Source organism: Eleginops maclovinus, chromosome 5 (assembly GCF_036324505.1).
Source record: "Eleginops maclovinus isolate JMC-PN-2008 ecotype Puerto Natales chromosome 5, JC_Emac_rtc_rv5, whole genome shotgun sequence".
Taxonomy (NCBI): Eukaryota; Metazoa; Chordata; class Actinopteri; order Perciformes; family Eleginopidae; genus Eleginops; species Eleginops maclovinus.
The window spans coordinates 8949004-8967515 of record NC_086353.1 but is presented as its reverse complement, the minus strand read 5'-3'; the positions used below and the strand labels follow the sequence as shown (position 1 = coordinate 8967515).

At 39.1% G+C, this 18512-nt stretch overlaps 3 protein-coding genes across 4 annotated transcripts; 1 reads left to right on the top strand and 2 right to left on the bottom strand.

Annotated features, from left to right (window-relative positions):
* Positions 1–1227: 1227 nt before the first annotated feature.
* hapstr1b (HUWE1 associated protein modifying stress responses b) lies at positions 1228–5306 on the bottom strand. The gene is made up of 4 exons (XM_063884090.1): positions 4850–5306; positions 3450–3530; positions 3052–3327; positions 1228–2945 (listed from the first exon to the last, which is right to left on the bottom strand). Exons 1-4 carry the CDS (start codon positions 5046–5048, stop codon positions 2707–2709), a joined length of 795 nt encoding a protein of 264 aa, XP_063740160.1. The 5' UTR covers positions 5049–5306; the 3' UTR covers positions 1228–2706.
* Positions 5307–6335: 1029 nt separating this feature from the next.
* Positions 6336–14630, top strand: abcg2b (ATP-binding cassette, sub-family G (WHITE), member 2b). 2 transcript variants are annotated; one of them, XM_063882741.1, is made up of 15 exons: positions 6336–6640; positions 7500–7559; positions 7656–7773; positions 7868–8023; positions 8409–8566; positions 9213–9364; positions 9516–9608; positions 10599–10744; positions 11012–11163; positions 11476–11565; positions 11999–12123; positions 13047–13201; positions 13310–13399; positions 13535–13587; positions 13756–14630. In XM_063882741.1, the coding sequence occupies exons 1-15, from the start codon at positions 6489–6491 to the stop codon at positions 13901–13903; spliced, it is 1848 nt and encodes a 615-aa protein (XP_063738811.1). In that variant the 5' UTR covers positions 6336–6488; the 3' UTR covers positions 13904–14630. The 2 variants fall into 2 exon arrangements, with proteins under 2 accessions (XP_063738811.1, XP_063738810.1); XM_063882740.1 differs by having other exon boundaries at positions 10596–10744.
* A 2335-nt stretch (positions 14631–16965) lies between these two features.
* LOC134864758 (lipopolysaccharide-induced tumor necrosis factor-alpha factor homolog) lies at positions 16966–18434 on the bottom strand. The gene is made up of 4 exons (XM_063883984.1): positions 18276–18434; positions 18067–18195; positions 17337–17511; positions 16966–17230 (listed from the first exon to the last, which is right to left on the bottom strand). Exons 1-4 carry the CDS (start codon positions 18334–18336, stop codon positions 17113–17115), a joined length of 483 nt encoding a protein of 160 aa, XP_063740054.1. The 5' UTR covers positions 18337–18434; the 3' UTR covers positions 16966–17112.
* Positions 18435–18512: the final 78 nt, after the last annotated feature.

The window sequence follows — 18512 nt, the reverse complement described above, 5'->3', positions numbered from 1 at the left end:
CTGTGAGTTTGGATGTGCATGAACTGTCTATATATTTAGAGATTTCGACTGTCTTATTTAACACAGTGAAAAGAAAACTGCATTGGGTTATCAGAAAAAATATATATTGACATCCTGTAGGCTTTCTGTTCTAAATCTGGTAAATGATTGGATAAAATGTGTATTAGTACTGTAAAAAACAGTATGAAACGATCTGTGTAGGTGGAAACTGTTTTGGCCTGTTTGGACAGATAGGTGAGGAAAACCAAAAAATAAATTGCTTCTAGGTCTGGTGAAAAGAATGGTGGTGCTAACCCCATACAAAATAGTATGTCCCTCCTGGGCTCTATTGTGTACTTTTTGACATGCTGCTCACTAAACAGGAGTGAAAGCACAGAGGTCATATGCTGATATCCATGCCGCTCAAGGTCTGTTATAATCGTATTCATTCTTCTGGAAAGAGGTCTCTAATTAGTCAACAGTGTGACTACAAAGCACCCTAATGCATTGAGTCACCTCAAATGACAGCTCGCTCATTTATAATTTTGTATGTCCCCTAGCATCCATTATTTGTTGCAACAGTTTCTATTTAACTCTCTAATATTTGTATTGCTTCATAATTTGCTATAAAAAGTTAAGCGAAGTGTTTTAATGGATTACAAAATGACTAAACTCTTGTTTGCGCATGGTTAATATTTTATTGTCTATTACTTTGGCATTTCAGCTTCCACTTAATGTGTTCAGCAGCACAAGCTTCTTTACAAAAGGAAAAGAGAACTAGAACAAAGTAGTCTGTGTCGCCCCCATGTGTTGGCCAAGTTGAACTGCACAATGAGCTCAATGTTTTTGAAGTTTGTTGAGAGCCTGCTTCACAGAACTCTGCCAGTTACAATAAAAACTGATATACAGCCACTGTGCCCTCCTCCCAGCAGATCCTTTATTTCTGCTGCCTTTGGCAATTGATAACAGAATAACTGAATATGAAGTTCTTTGAGGGGAAGAATGATTAAGGAACTGAGAACGAACAAGGCAAGGCAATAGATAATAGATTTACTGACTGTCAGGTTGTTCCATTTCATTGCAACTTCTTATCCTTATGTTCAACTGGCCAGGAGTGATTCCTAATAAAATCATTTTTTAGAGTCAAGATTATACTGCACTGAGACAGACATTGCCTAGCAGATGGTGCAAAGAGTCACAAAAATGCTGTATTTAACTGCTGAAAAACTAAAAGACAACAAACACAAATGCTTGTATTTTCTTTAATGTCAGAATTGTTATTGTACATGGACATCCCAATGGATTTGCACTTCTTTTTACAATATGTACCACATACAACAGCACCTACATGTTATTTACACACAGTACACAAGATTGTATCACAAAGCAGGATGTGAAGTAAGCTAACCAAGTATCCCAAGCCTTTGCTGAACCATCACACCCATAATCCATGAGTTGGCAAAATAAAATCACAGCCATCGGCCCAAACTACTTCACAGGTTACTGTCCCCTGTCCATTTATAAGTTTAAATCACGAGTGTGGACTCACAAAATGATGGCAGAGCACACGTTTATGTTCTTATCAAATTGCTAAGTGTAAACATAAAAGGTAAACTACAAGCTTTGAATCACCCTAAATGCTCTTAATTTAAAATGCTTGTAGTTATTTGTATTGTGACGCAAAAAGGGAAACAGCATATATTTGTATTATTTGTAAACATGACAATACTTTTGCACAAGTGTGATTGGAAACTTAAAAAATAAGAATGCAGGACATGAGTACTTGAGCAAAGCATTTGTTAAAAATACACCTAGCGCATTGCTTGTGACCCCACCACTCTAAGTGAGGGCTAACTCTTGACAGTAATGAGTCACAATCATCTGTGTAAATAAGACTAACCTGCTTTGTGATAAAACCCTGGTAAGGGCTGCAAAGAGCAACTAAAAAGGGAAAAAGGGTGAATTTACGTAAAACAGGAAATATTTCGTTCAAGTGGGGTGCTGGATTTGCCAGAGCCCTGCATCCACAAGCACACATACAAACACTCTCACTCGCACACACACCCACACTCACTGTTGCACAACAACCAGAGATACTGTAGCAGCTTTCTCAAAGGCAAAGACAAGTACAACACAGTAAGTGGCAGTTCGGCTGTCAGATACGCAAACACACAAAGCAGCAGCAGAATGAGATACACACGCTGACAAGCATTTTGAAACCCCACAGCAAGGAGGTGGTTCAGCCCCCCGAGGAGCCCGGGATTCAGTCCAGTCAAGTTTGGCCAGCACTCCACAGAGGAGGAGGAAGTATGCTTGAAGAACTAGGGGAACAGAACTGCAACAGCAGGCAACAGCCCGGTCCATCTGATTATAGGATACGAAGAACTAAAGGAGCCCGGCCAAATAAACAATGTCTCAACGCAACATTCTGCAATTTAAGGGTTTCAAGTGTGATGTGTGCTCGCTTCTCTATCAGATCTACTGTAGGCAACGTAACAAACAGGAAAGGAAACAGAACACTTCTATGGAGAGGATGTGAGACGAGGGGTGAAAGAAAAGGGAAAAAAATGTGAGGATTGGTAATAGTTAAGGTTCTTTATTTGTAGCATTGCAACTTAGATGAAAAGGAGGAAGATTTCAAAGGTTGGCCAAGGCATCAGTCCTCATCAGCTGTCCAGTCGGCCACCAAGGAGAGGACAGAGGAGGGATTAGTGGTGTAGGAAAAGTTCAGAGCATCCTGTTACGTTTATGAGTAGGTGAGTCTGTGATGACATCACTGCAGGGGGCAGGGCCTCGTTTACGATTGGCTGTGGAATCCAAATGGAGAGCCATCTCCTCAGCGATGAAGGTGTTAAGGTCCACGTCGTGAAGACCATTCCTACGACGACTGAGGGATTGGGCAGGGTGAGTTGGGGAACCAGGTGGACCAGAACGCACAGAAATGCTTGCCATGGCACCACTAAGGCCTAGAATGAAAAACAAGAAAGAAAAAATGAAAGCCAGCCAATTGTATGAACGTTACAAGTGTCATTCCCATTACTTTAATGCTATTTACCGAACATTTCCACTTACCATGCAATGCTATGGCCTCTCTGAAAGGCTGCAGGTCTGTCTCCACAGAACTGCCTGTCTCTGGGGGCGATGGTCGGCTTGAAGAAACCATCGCAACTCTTGGCGGGGCACGTGCTGTCCGTGGAGGTGGAACTTTGCCACACAGGAAGCTGATGAGGTCTTCACGTCTGATAGTTCTTCTGCGTTTCTTAACCCATGCAATCACATCCTTATTCCTGCGCTGGTGGCCCAAGTGGATGCCCAGGTCATAGCTCCGTTGGCGGGCCTCCATACTCTCTGATAACACACAAGGACACATTTCTTTAGTAAATCTGGAAATTACAAACAAAGGTAATATATATACCTTCCAAAAAATCTGAAAGAGAACCAGAATTTTGGTAACAGTCAAAGATACTTGCCTTTATACAGGTTTGTGACAGCTGTGGCTGCATTTTGGAAGGGCACCCAGAGAGAGAGGCCTTGCTGCTGGCATACTCTATCTGTGAATTTGATTTAAAAAGTTAGGTCAGATTATCATAATAACTTTCCAGAAACATTAATATTGTCATTGTTGCTACATAAACCCCAAACGCCCCTTATCAAGCTCAAATTTCTTCTTTAGAAACAGTCTTTAACGGGGTTTAAAAATACAACTGTGTCGTGTATACCCAAAGAGGAAACCAATCAGGCCTGTTTGAAACTAAGAATCAATCTAAAGGCTACAAAACACCGCCAAAGTGTTGTTATAGCTACCTATACCTTGACAATTGTTGTTATTATTATTAAGACGAGTATTGATACAGAAATAGGATCATAAAAAGAGCTGGTAAGTCCAAAGGTCTATGCAGTTTCATAGTCATAATTTAGTTTTTAACTATTCTGCAATAATTTCTGAGCACTTCATACTAACAAGCTACAGGTCAAATCTAATTAACCATGATGTCGCCGTTTTATACAGACGTTTTAAATGTCCCGTTTCATTTTGAGCTAAAAGCAGAACCTGATAGAATCCTAAGTTAATTTACAAGGGTGTTAAGTTTATTAAACTCAGCAGAAGGCCAAAACGAGACTTAAAAAGAAAGTGTTTACTTTAATAATATCGCCATTTTGTTCTGGATATTTACAACAATGCAGTCATCAGCAAAAGTCAATGGTAACGTTAGTGGCAATAAAATGTCTTTATGCCTTGATTTATCAAACCAAACAGTAACATTGCGACAATTAACCACTGCTGCGTTTTTAGATCATCAACAAACGAGTTGTTTTCACTCGGCAAACTCCTCCCTGGATATCGCCATTTTGACGAGCTATGCAACTGTAATAGGGTGGACAAAAACATTTAAGAGTGAGCCATGTTTTGTCCGAACCGGACGAATAAGTGTGCTCTAAAACCATTAAAAATACACTGCTGAATCAGCAGTACAGCCTCAGGTCATAGTACCTATAAATGCGTTTAGCCCCGGAGGACCTCTGACAGCTCGGGCCACAGTGAGCAGATGCAGCCCGTTGTCCCGCACTCTGACACGGTGACCGGCTGTTAGCAGCTGTTAGCTTTAGCAACGGGCTAGCTTCCATCGACAGGCAACGAAGCCGGGTCAACATATCGGAAAGAGAACCGCACAACCGTCGAGTTCCTACACAATTTGAAATAACACACATTCCAGTACTCCCTCACACCCATGGAAACATATTTTGTCGATAAACAACTAGTAACAGCTAACACTATTAGCCTCGCCAGTGCCCTTTGTGTCTCTCACTGGTAGCAGGATTAGCTTTCATTAGCTCTGACAGTTAGCTTCACTGGAACTTCGGTACAGACCTTTGTAGAGCTGTGCTACCGCAGTAGCCGAGTTCTGAAAGAGGTGCCACAGTTTCTGTTGACTTTGTTCCGTCTCCTCCTCGTTAGGATCATCCCTCCGCTCGGCCTCCGCTAGACACTGCCGTTCCCATTTGGAGAACCAGTGCTCAGGGCCGTGTTCTTGGATCTCCGCTTCTCCCTCCTCCTTCTTCTCCTCCATAGCTAGCTAGCGTTAGGCGTTAGCTAGTAGCTTATAAGCTAGCCTTCGTGTGAAGTATACGATTGTTTCGTTTCCGAAGATTCTTAAAATGTCTTTTTTCCCGTGTACTATAAGAGAAAAACGCGTCACGACCCTAACCATCTATAGAAAAAAAGGGGGGAAATCTGCCCTTAAAGTCGCATTGTGAACGTCTTAAATTCTGCCCGTACGCCCAGTGTAAAACACACCAAACTAAGGAACACGATGACAACACCTAAGAATTTCTGGGACAAACCACGCCCATTTTAAAGCTCGGCTGAAAAGCAATTGGTCTTAGGGATTTTTGTGGGCGGGTCTCTGTGAAGAACACGAAGCCTGATTGGACAACGGCAAAAAAGAGAAAAGGTCAGAGAAAAACAAAGTTGATCCCACCCAGGAGCCTGCCGTACAGCATTCTGTACAGAAGGGGGCAGCCTGGCCCTTGAAAAGTGGACCATGACTAATGTGGTCAAAAGCATTTGGACTCCCCTGTTTATAATATTGCCCAATGGTGAAGGCATTTTTTTTATAGCATATATATGTGCTTTTAGTATTAATATAAAAAAAACCTATATATACATTAATTCAAGGTTTCAAGGTTTCAAGGTTTTATTTGTCATATGCACAGCAGATACAGCGTATATGTTGGCAATGAAAATCTTATGTCGCGTGCTCCTCCAACAACTCAACATGCATGGTGCAAATAAGATAAATAAAATAGTGCAAAAAGAGAGAAGAATATTTACAATATCAACACATTTACATGATAGCACACGATTATTGTATAATTATACAAATTCCTTACCCATAAATGTAAATCCACAGGTTAGAAATCATGCCTTATTGCATTTAGCAACGAGTTCAAACTATGCAGTACATTATTTTAATTCAACACTCTAAAACAAAAGAAAGAGACATATGCAAAATATTTTAACCCTAACCCTTTTACAATAGTAAATATGAAAAAATATAAGAAGTTTAAACATGTATCTAATATTAAAGTGGAAGAGCCAGACAATACAGTGATAAGTATCTAGTGTGGCGAAAAACAAATAAATATACTGTGAAATCTTCAATACTGCAATCTTTATGGAAGCATAAAATAAGCCACACTAAACTACTAGTCATAGGATACTAATTCCCTTTTCAATTACATGCAGATACGGCTTTCCTTGAGTCTTGCAGGGAAAAGTTCAATGTCACACTATCTTCTTTAGAGTCTATGGGCTAAGGATTGAGTCCAAAGATCAGCTGAGTGTATAACAGAAAGGCACTGCATCAAACTCTCTCTCACCTCCACCTGTCTCTCTATCCCTCTGTCCCACTGCACAGGTCTCTCTGTCAGACTGTGCCTATTTGTCTTTCTCCATCTTTAAACCTGACTCCTTTACTTCTCTGCTGGAAACACTGCTGTTTTTGAAGATGTCTAAGGAGGAGCATGTTCTTGGCGATGTTGAGGAGTATTTTCAGGAACCCGGTCCAACTGTCACATTCAGCAACTTGATCTACTGTGTTCAGGACAAGAGGTTGTGTTTTAAGAGTGGTCCTGAAAAATGCATCCTCAACGATGTAAGGTAGGACACGATACTCCACTGTGAATGTGTACATGTATTCAGACACATACACATAATATGTAACTGCATTTAACTTCTGAATACATCATGCTAAGGCTAATTCAACACTCCACATGCTTCCTATTTGCTTTTCACAGTTTTTATGCTAATGCTATAAGCTATAATTATGAGTGAGTTATAAGATCAAGCTTTGTGTAGTTTGTAGCTCATCCATCTGACCTTTATATTTAGTATTTTATAGGGGCTTATTCCGTCAGTATATTTGTTTAATGTTTTATTATAGAAAGCTGAGACAATAAAACATTTGCCAACAAAGTCAAGCTTGTCTTGACATCAGATCTATAGCCAGAGGGAGAAGCATTTATTTTAATCAATTATTTTCCAATATATCGTCATCATCAGTTAAATAAAATAATTCAACCCTGAATGCATTCAAAAGGCACACAATTGAGTAGTGAAAGATAATCTGTTTCTTGATAATGACATGCTAACCCTAAAGTGTAATAAGAAGGAATGATATCAAGAAAAATGTTGGATTAAAAAAATGTACCCACCATGATGTCACCATTTTTAATATCGACTTTTTAAAGCAGCCACAGCCCATTTATAGTTTCAGCATGTGCTAAATACAAAAGCTGAGAGGCATGTTTTATGTAAAAATGTTAACTCTGATGTTGTGCTTGTACAAAACTTTAAAGCTTAAATAAGAAAATGTTACAGTTTAAAGTTTTACATTTGGCTTTGAACTTTTCTTTATATCATGATATTTCGACAGAATTCATTCCAGATAGTATGATTGTTTTAAAGTGTGCTCTATCAACAAATTAACATGACTTGATTTTCTGATTGGTTTTTGTAGCGGCATCATGAGACCTGGGATGAATGCCATTATGGGTGCAACCGGAAGTGGTAAAACATCGTAAGAAACATGTTTATGTACATGCAAACAGACGGGCACTGTCTCACAGAGATGTAAAACCCCAACAACATGAATCCTTTTCTTTGTCTTCGTCAGACTTCTGGATGTAATCGCAGGAAGAAAAGACCCAGCTGGACTGAAGCAGGGACAAGTGTTGGTGGCTGGAAAAGCTGTCTCATCTGAACTCAGGCTCAGCTCTGCCTATGTGGTCCAGGTACACAAATGCAAACATATAACACGTTTTTTAACATCAATGTACTTTGGATTCCACTTACTCGTTTTTTCCTAAATCATCCATGGGCTTTCAGGATGATATCCTGATGGGCACTTTGTCTGTGAGGGAGAACCTTCTGTTCAGTGCCAACCTGCGCCTCAACCCTCGTGATCACTCCACCGCTGATAAAAACAGAAGAGTAGATGCCATCATACAAGACCTGGGCCTGACAGACTGTGCAGGTACAAAGGTAAAGTGAGGTACACACTAATTGCTGCACATCCCTCACTATCAGAAATGTGATTAAGTACTGTGAGTCCTACTCAACCTTAAAAACTATTATTTTAATAACCTCTTACTCAGCAGAAGCACTTATTTAAGACACTACAGTACCAGTGCAAATATAGAAAGTAACTCACTTATAAGATGGATCTTTAACACCAAGAGAGAATAGTGTTTAAATGATAAAATTTCCCATAGTTCTTTAAATCTGTAAAGACGTTCAGACTTTTAACCGTATGGCTATGCACTGACAATAAAATGTTCAAAACAACTTCCTGAGTTACATTAACATTTAGTATTTAGTATTTTTACTTTGCGGGTCAACTTTGCAGTCTGGTGTGTTCTGTGTGCAGATAGGAACAGAGTTTCTGCGTGGTGTATCTGGAGGGGAGAGGAAGAGGTGCAGTATCGGGATGGAGCTCATTACCTTGCCTTCTCTGCTCTTCCTGGATGAACCGACCACTGGACTGGATTCTAACACTGCAAACTGTATCATCAATCTACTGTACAGGTACAGCACAATTTCTAATCAAGGCAAGACACTACAGACGAAAATATTGTTTATTTTTTTTCTCTGGTAAATTTTGCTTGCTTAACATTTCTTCTTTTACATTCGTGGAAAGAAAAAAAAAGATGTATTTTTTTTTACCGCTCTTCAATGTTTCAGTGTGCTCTAGTGTGAGTTACTTTTTTCTCATTTGCACATTAAATATATAAAACATAGCAAATATTGAATGAGTTAATGCCACATTTTCATAATCAAACATAACAGAAAACTTATATACAGTCAAAACATTTGTATTAACGTACTCAACAGGGGAAGTGTCATGGCAATGTTTATTAATTAAAACATTGTACCTTCTTGACCTGTTTCCTCTTAATTCCTCATCGTGCATTACAATGGCTTACTAGAAAGTCAGAAATTAATACTATCACATACAATGCTGCTACATATGGCATTGTCATACCTTTAGCAATATACTGTTAGATGTTGGCTTTATTACTACAGCGTCTGCAACATCTCTGAGATTCCCTTGGAATGAAGAGTGCATTACAAATTAAATATATTATTATTATTATTATTATTATTATCCACGGCTGTCTTTGTGTTTTCCGTGACAATATGGAAGTAAACACATTTTCTTATGCGTGTACAGACTGTCAAGAAGAGGTAAGACTGTGATCTTCTCCATCCACCAGCCACGCTACTCCATCTTCAGAAAGTTTGACCATCTGACTCTGATGCATAAAGGCGAAATGGTGTACGCAGGAGCAGCAGACCATACACTGGAATACTTCACACACCTTGGTATGTTTGTGTATGAAAGGTGGAGGACCTTGACAAGAAGTGTTGTTTCAATTATTACTTTATCAGGATATTGTTTGTTGTTATTATAGAGGCATTTATTACAGTTTTGCACGTGTTGTGAATATTATTTATTCGCTTGTTTTTTTCACAGGCTACCAAATTGAGTCCTTCGACAACCCTGCTGATTTCTTCATGGACATCACAAATGGAGAGGCAAAATCAACACTAGAAACCCTTACTACAGGTACAACTCCAAACACAATGCTTAGGTATATACACTAACAGAGGCTAACTAAATACATTTTCTTTGCTTGAATAGTGGGTAAGAGAAAAACACTATGGCTTCAAGTCAAATTGAGCAAAAATAGGTTTTAATGCCTAATTTGAAATTACCTTTAAATACTAGGTTATTCAACAAAAATCCATCTAGGGTCAGGGTTAGGAGGCGAATATATTAGCTCATCAATATACTTGGAAAGAGTGTTGCTATTATTCTTCGAGGTATATCAGGTAGCTGCTTTTATTTCCTGCTAACAATTACGCAAAAATGATACTGACAGTAAGTCACTGTGACGATGTCCTTAAGTTACAGCCGTAGAAATATAACAAGAGTAGAACGGACTTTGGTCTGTTTGTTGTGGTCATCATTACTAGTAAACCAGTACTGTGTACTGACCATAAAAATAGAATGAGTTATATGGTAGCCACTCTGACCTTACTGCTGTATTGATTTGACTCTTATTCTATTTACACTCAGCATTTTAAATGTATAGCAAAATAAGGCAAACCAGGACATCCAAAACATAAGAGCAAATAACATTAAATGACATATTAAAATGCCTTTATTGTAGTGGCTGAATCATTGAAAAGCCAATGTGTTTTGTCCAATATTTGTCTTTGTCATGACTCTTAACACACAGACAATGAATGTCTCCCCACCTTTACAGCAGCAATAACCAATGGGCGGGAATAAGATGATGCCAATAGTGTCATAACAAGGGGAACAATTACAAAAATAATGAGCATGACATTGCGTAAATTATAATTTACAATGAACATGTGAAGTCAATATCCTCATTGAGACCAGTGTGACACTTTACTCCTTTACCCAGTTTTAGATGTTATCCTAGAGACCAAAATAATGGCTGCAAATCACCAAACCCTGAGAGGAGTACATGACTGATATTTAAAAAGAGGTGAAGTGTAATGACCGCTACCTTTCTTTCTACAGCAGATTGTAAAAACACATTGGCAACCAAGTACCGCCAGTCCCAGCTGTGCCAGAAAGTGCTTGAGGAGTTGAACGTGGACAAGAGCCTTGCTGAAGGGGTCAAATGTCAAGACGAGCCCGTAGACTACGTTACATCTTTCAGCTATCAGGTCAGCTTACTCTGCAAATCAGAAACAAATTAAAACGATGGACTAATGTTTCTTACATTAAAAAGGACATACAACTATTAAAAGGGGAAATTAAAATCTATGTTGTTATCAATTTTGTATTAAACTGAAATTGAATTGAGTTTATGATATAACGTCACAGTTTAATGACTGTGCCAGAAAGCTATGTGCTTGGCTGCCCGCTGAATGAACTCTGTTTATAACTGTGATTATGCCCATAAAAAAAAGTGCCATCTGTGTTTTATACAGATGCGTGTGGTGTGTGGCAGGACCGTGCTGAACAGTCTGAGGAACCCCCAGACGTCTTACGCTCAGTTAGCTCTCAACATCTTCTTTGCGCTTCTGGTGGGACTCATTTATTACCAAATGCCCTTAACACTGCCCGAGGCTGTACAGAACAGGTACAGCACACACAAACCTGCCTTGTGTATCTGCTATAAATTGACCTTTGCACACTTAAAGGCGTCACCTTTCCACAGCCCAACTCAAGGCCAAATTACAGCAGAACTACTTAATGGATCACATAAAAGATGTTTCTCAATTATTTTGAATGTTTCATTTGACATTATTGCGTAGACAGGAACACGGTCAAATACATTTGAAATAAAGTAAATAGGTCTCAAGACGTCTTATGGATAAAACCCAGGTCAGTCTGTTGCCTAACTATCCATCAGATGAAATGATAAACAGATCTCTTTCTCTCTGTGTGACAGGGGTGGAGCGTTCTTCTTCCTTATCATCAACATGGTGTTTGGGAATCTCTCTGCTGTTGAACTCTTTATCAATGAAAGGGCGATATTCATGTGAGTGAAGAATAAGAGTTGTATGTGCGTGTTGAAGTGCGCGTGTATGCCAAACGTTCATGACTACAAAGATTTTCAATGCTTGGATAGATCCATGTGGATACAATGTCTCTTTTTAATACTATTTCAAGGATTAGACTGGTGTTATTCTATATTTTTCTTAATTGTATAAAATCGTTTGAAAAAACTAAACAAGCTATACGTTAGTATGTCTCAAAAATAATCCGCTTGCCTTTTCTGTCCATGGCACTGAGCCCTGGGTCTTTAGATTCTTTCTTTTACAGGTTATATATAGTTTTGTTTTTAAGTAAATAGTGAATTTGGACTATTTTCAGCTCTGGATTAACAAAACCATGTTTCTAACTGAGATACAAAGTTTGTATTTATGTGTTAATGTGTTTCTTGGGGATCTTTTTTCTAATATTTGCTGCAGTCACGAGAACTCCAGTGGCTATTACCGTACTTCTGTTTACTTCCTGTCCAAGATCTTCGCTGATCTCATCCCCAACCGCATCATCCCCATCTTTATTTTTTCAGCCATCGCCTACTATATGATGGGTAACTCTCACACATACAAGCACAAACACACTTTCCTTATGCAGAGAAGAAACAGTATTGTTTTGTTATGTCTTTGAGATTGCTTTGTAACGTATGTGATCTGCCGTCTTCAGGACTGCAGAGATCTCAACAATTGTATACATAGCAAGTGGAAGCAGAAATATTTGTTTAAGGGACAGGCTATATTTCTCTCTGCACAGACTTGTATTATCCCCAAGGTGGTTCAAGTTTCAGAAATAAAATGAGGATGACAGGGAGCCGCCTGGTTCCAGTTGTCTTTGTCTTCCCCAGTTCAGCTCCAGCTGTTATATATTTTTATCTGAAACCTTTCATTTAACCCTTCTGCCATGTCTGGACCCACCAGGCTAAATCTGCTAGAAGCAATACTCAGGATTTTATTCAAATGTCCCCTCTTATACTGCTCACTTACTGTTGACATCTATATTTACCAGGTTTATGTAATAACTGATTTCAGTTTATCATCATTTAAGATGTTTTATGGATGACAGAGTTTTTATGTCTTGGAAGACAACATTACCATTTTGATTACAATAAGTGCTTCTCTTGTGTTGCAAGAGCAGCAAATTAAGAACAGCAGCAACAAAAAACACAAATGTGAAACAGTGTTGTGTATTCCCATCCCATATAGAGTATGGTAGAATACACACATTACGTTTGTAGTTTGAGCTAACTGGGTTTTAATTTGAATTTGTTTGCAATTTAATTTGACCAACTGTAGGTACTGAACATAGAATAGGATAAAGTTGAATATTCCCAATGTTTGATTTGAAAATAATCCAAAAGTATTCAGACTAGATTGTGTTTTATAATCCAATGGATAATGTTACAAATGCTTTCATTTATATTCAGTAACTGGCTACATTTAAAATGAATCTGAACTGCATCGTCCGTCCCTCTCTCAGCATTGAACCCTGCCTTTGTGGCCTTCCTGTGTTTCGCGCTGACCATGTCTCTGGTCAGTCTGGCGGGAGTTGGTCTGGCCTTCCTCGTGTCAGCGAGCGTATCTTCATTTGCCATGGCTAACATCCTCATTGCTCTACCCTTCGTCTTCATGATGGTGAGAATTTGAGACACAAACAAAATAAACAAGTCAGTATGTCCTGAATACATAAAGCAGAATTATGTTTTTAAGTGTACTTTCCCTTTTCCCTTTTTTACATTTTAGGTCTTTGGTGGTTATCTTGTCAATCTCAACAGCATGCTGATCTGGCTCTCCTGGCTGAAATGGATCAGTATATTCAGATATGGACTAAATGTAAGACATGAGAAATAGGCAGAACAACAGCAGAAGGGTGTGGTTGTGAGAATGAGATCAGTGGGTTTAAATGTAATCTTGTCTTTTATCTGTTGAGAGAAATGTTGTAAAGCCCAACCTCTTTGTCTCTCTCAGGCTGCATTCATCAATGAGTTTTCAGGACAGTTTTTCTACAGCAACACCACCAAGTGAGTGCTGAGCAATGACACAGCCACTTCTTAAAACACATAAACACATAATCCCTCTCACACACACACACACACACACACACACACACACACACACACACACACACACACACACACACACACACACACACACACACACACACTTAGCCTATCTTGTCTGTGCTGCAGGGTCCCAGGGGAGGTGTTTCTGGAAATGCAGGGCCTTGACTACTCCGTGTGGGGCTTCTGGCAGAACCAGGTCGCTCTGCTGGGAATCATCCTGGTCTGCATGTTCCTGGCCTACGTACAGCTGAGACGAATCAACCGTTGGAAATAATGATCGTCCATCTGTTAATGTATCCCTCAAGCACGCACTGATTCTTATTTATGTATACATTCATTTTGTGGGAAAATAACTTACTTGAATATGTAATATGAATTAACCTTTTTGATGGGATTATTTCAATTACTATTTAAAATATTTGTTGAAGATCATACATGGAATATCTCTTACTCGCTCAAATAGATAAACAAACTCACGTGTTGTAACATTAGTAACAGAGGAAGTTAAGCTGCCACTAAGCACACACTAGGAGGAAATCTAATTCCCTACAAAGCTACTTACATTGAGTGAGACAACTTTGGGCACATTGAAGAAAAGATGGTAACAAATTCTAAAAATAGTTGTTTTTTACAGTTCTCCAGTAAAAAATGGAACAATTTTCTTTTTATTCATGCCTTGCAGAGACAGGTAGAGAACTATTTTCAGTCTAATACACCACATTTGTTACGTTTTTCCTGTTTGAAAAATATATATTGATAACTTATCAACAAAAAATATGAACATAAACTCACAGGATCCTTGCTGTAAATCTTGATCATAGTGCATGAAAAAAGAGTTGCATTACAAATAAAGCATTCAGAAATCACATTTCCCTGGCATTAAGGTTGGAAAATCATCTTATACTACTCTTTCCACGGTATCAAAGATACATTCTATTAAATGTTGCTCAAGCTCCAGCTATAAGCTATATATTTACATTAAATAAAGTGAAATAATCAAACCCAAGACTCCATGATTGTTTATTGCTGCATGATTGCATTAAAAGGAAATATCGTCGAGCTTTTTCCGTTAATTACAGCATACGGAATATCTGAAACTTGCAGATCTCCACTAGATTTTTTAAAGTTCATTTTCAGGTATCGATCATTATGGCTGTACAACATGAGTTTGAACCCACCGACCCATCTTTAAAACTGTCAGTGTAGACTTTCCCTGTGTATTACATGTCATTTTAAAATAGAACAACATTTAACACTCATCGTAAACTTACACAAAACCAAATATGAATCCAGAATAATTTTGTTTCTTACAAAATCACTTAATTCAGAGAGGTGATTTGTATTCGTTATGCGTTATGACTATAAGTAAAAATGCTAAAATGTTCTTTGTCTTTATCAGGTTTTAAAAAGTGCAGAACAAATTTGATTTCTTTATGTTTTACTTTCAGGCAGAGAACATATTAAGAACATGTCAATTGTCTGTAAGTTTCATTAAGATGTAGACACTGCCACAAGGGTTTAATTTCTTTTCAGGGCTAGACCCAGAGAACCGGGGGTCATAACACAACCACAACTACAAAACAAGCACAGAAACTGCAGTTCGTTCTCATGTTGTAAGATGACACCTTAATTAAGCAACTGTTTTGTTCCACCTTTAGAAACTGTTCACATTGCTTTTACTCTTATCCGATCGGTTTCCCTCTGTTACTGGTGTGTTTTCCAACCCTTGCAGCCACTCTGTACATTTAAGCACCACACGCTCATCCACACAATGGTCCTCCTCTTCATACTCCACATCATCATACTTATGTTGCTCGTTTAGAAGCGAGATTTTCACAATTGAGCTTATGTCTCCAAGATGAGCGTCATTTTTGTTTTTAGCACCAACTCTGCTACTCGAAGTGCTGTGTTTCTCTAATGTTGCTTGGCGCCTGTTAGTGAGGTTTTCCCTCCTGCACCTGGAATCTGAGACGCTTCCAGAAACACCTCCTCCACTTCCAGCATTTCTGCACGCTGATTGTTGACGTTTCTCACTGTTCTTCCTCTTCAGCAGCAGGACAGCGTCAGGTGGGAGAGTCAGTGTGAGGCCGACCTTCTCCTGGGGCTTTGTCTTCACCTCTGGTTCACTTTTTACAGAGCTCTGGCTCATATGTTTGTGCTGCTGTGTCTTAGACAGGGACTCACCCGAGCTGGAGAATGGGAAGCTGTACGTTTGTGATGAAGGCAGCATTCTCTCCTTTCTCTTTGCAAGCTCGGCCACAGACACTGCTTTAGCGATTGGCAGGTGACTCCTGGGTTGACTCTTCTTCCCCAGCTGCTTGAGGTTCGATGCCAGTCGCTCCGTCACTGAGCCGTATTTGTCTTCTCTTGCAACTTTGGTCAAAGTAGCTCTTTGTTGGATCTTTGTCAAAGTAGTTGTAGATGAAGTGTTGCTGATAGGTCTCTCCTTCCCAGACAGTCCTGACACAGAGCGGGAAATCGACATAGGTGGTATAAAAGGCGTTTTGGCCACACACAGGACCAAATAGGAGAGGAGTTCAGTTTTACGGTTGCAGTGCTTAAGGAAAAAAAGGGAGGACACTAAGGAGGAAACTAATTGGCTGAGGTAGGGGAAAAACTGATGCATTCTCTGCCATGCAGGGGTCGACTGTGAGTCTCTTGCTGCTGGGTTCCAGCAGACATCCTAACAGTGTCTTATACCCGTGCAGCAGGAGGGCGTGGCAAAGGGAGTGTTTGACCTTAGACGTGTAGAAGGTTTCGCTGTATCTCAAATGCTCATTAACCTGAGGCTCAAAGATCTAAAATTAACCCACACTTCTAATCCTCGGGTGTCATGTCAACGAGGGCACGTTCACTATATTCAGTGCAAGTACACAAGAAGGCTTAATCCAATCAACGTGGATGTATTGATGACAAGAGTGAGAGTTAGGTGAACATCTATGCAATGTAGCTTTGATAAAGAAATCTGTGGAAACAAGGTCTAATTGAAGCATGAAAGTTCATTCATGTCCTTGGATGTAGTAATTGGCTCTTTACTTGTTCTAACAACGTACATATCCGGTAGATCAATAAAAGTATTCTGAACTGATTGCGTAAGAAAAACAAATAACTCAAAAAAAGGTAACATTTCTAGCTTTTCAACAGCTTTAAACATTATTCCAATGGAATGTTTTCTTATTTTGTCAAATGTGGCATTTCATTTAAAAGGCATCCTGCTTGCGCATTCAGCATTTTCTTCTGATGGATTCTCTTTAAAAATAAAAAAAAAGACAGAAAACATGAAAGATTGCCACAGAAAACTTTTATTTAATATAATTGTTACAAAATATTAAAATATTAAATGTAAATAATATCTAAATTATACATGACTGAAAGTATTATCTTCTTACAATTTACACATATGAATATATTTATTTGAAGTTATCCTGACTGACAAATACACATATTATAATTGAACTTCTTGGTAGTGAATTGCGTGTGTTTTCATTCACAGCATGACCTCCTGTGTACATGGAGGACCCTGTAACAGCGAGGACAAGTGTGATAGGCATCCTTGAAATGGTTGACGAAAAATGGAATCAGACAGCATCCAAGCACCAAGCTGTAAAACAGAAATTACACATCAGTCTTTGCATTTTCAATGTGTGAATTATGCTGGGTAACTAAATAATCAAATTAAATAGGTATTTGGTCGAGTATCCCCTTACAAGCATAGCACAAACACAAGAGACATGAGCCACGCGTGCCTCCCGACTTTGTAGATGACCTGCGTGGTGACCCTCGTCTGACAGGAAATGCATGTCGTCAGACCCGGAGAGCAACACAGCTCCGTCTCATAGCTCACAAACTTCAGCCTGGGAGTAAATACAGGGGCAGGGGACACTAGAGAGAATACATGTGGGGATGAAAAGGAAAACTTATATTCAAGACGTAACATTACGATATTTTAATACCTTAACTTCAAATCATATTTAAACATTAACATTATCTGATCAATGCTTTAAGAGGTGTCAACTGTCATCCAAAAGTAGAAATGTCTTAACTTGAATTAATTGTGAATGACAAATTGTTGCAATTCCTCCCATTCCCACAATAGACAAATTGGTAAACCTGCATAAGGTCCCAAAGTGTCAATCCTCCCTGGCTTTGACCTCCAAAATGTGACACAAAATACTGCAAATAAATGCAGAACAGATGCAAAGTAGCAAAGATTTACAATGATTATGACAAGGGGAAAAACCGCCATGCGCGGTCATTTTGTGTCACTACAAAGAGTCACAAAATGACCACAAAAAGACACTAAACTATTGTAATAGGCTCCTCAACTTAAGTAGTTTTTAAAGGAATGAACATTACTAAATTGCGAACAAAGAAGCTGTGACATTTAGGCCTGCTCTACTTATTCAAAATGGAGGCAGGTGTTAGGCGAGCATGTACCAGTTAGAGTTGGGTGAGTTTCGGTGGAGCAGTCAACTCCAGGAGAAAAAGAGAAGCAAGGCGGTGGTAGAGGGCTGAAAGGTGAGTGAATATGGTAGATCCTCGCATCTCGCCCTGTTTGACTTTCATCTGGAAGAACAATTACAAACTTTTTGTTTAACCGTGTACTGTTAAAACCTATGATTTCTGGTAAATTAAGAGTTTTTTACCTGGTAAGAAGTAGGGTGGAGGAGTAGGAAACGGCTCATCTGCTTTTGATAATGACTCCATTTAGAAATGTGTGAATAAGAATCTGATGTGTTTTGGTGATGCAGTCAGCTGCAGTTCATGTGAAGGTGTACCAGCTGCGAACGAGGGGTGCTGATTGAGATCCCCTCTGATTGGTTTAAGAACCTAATACCCAAAAGGCAATAGCAAAATTACTTTTAAAATGAAGCAAAAGTGAT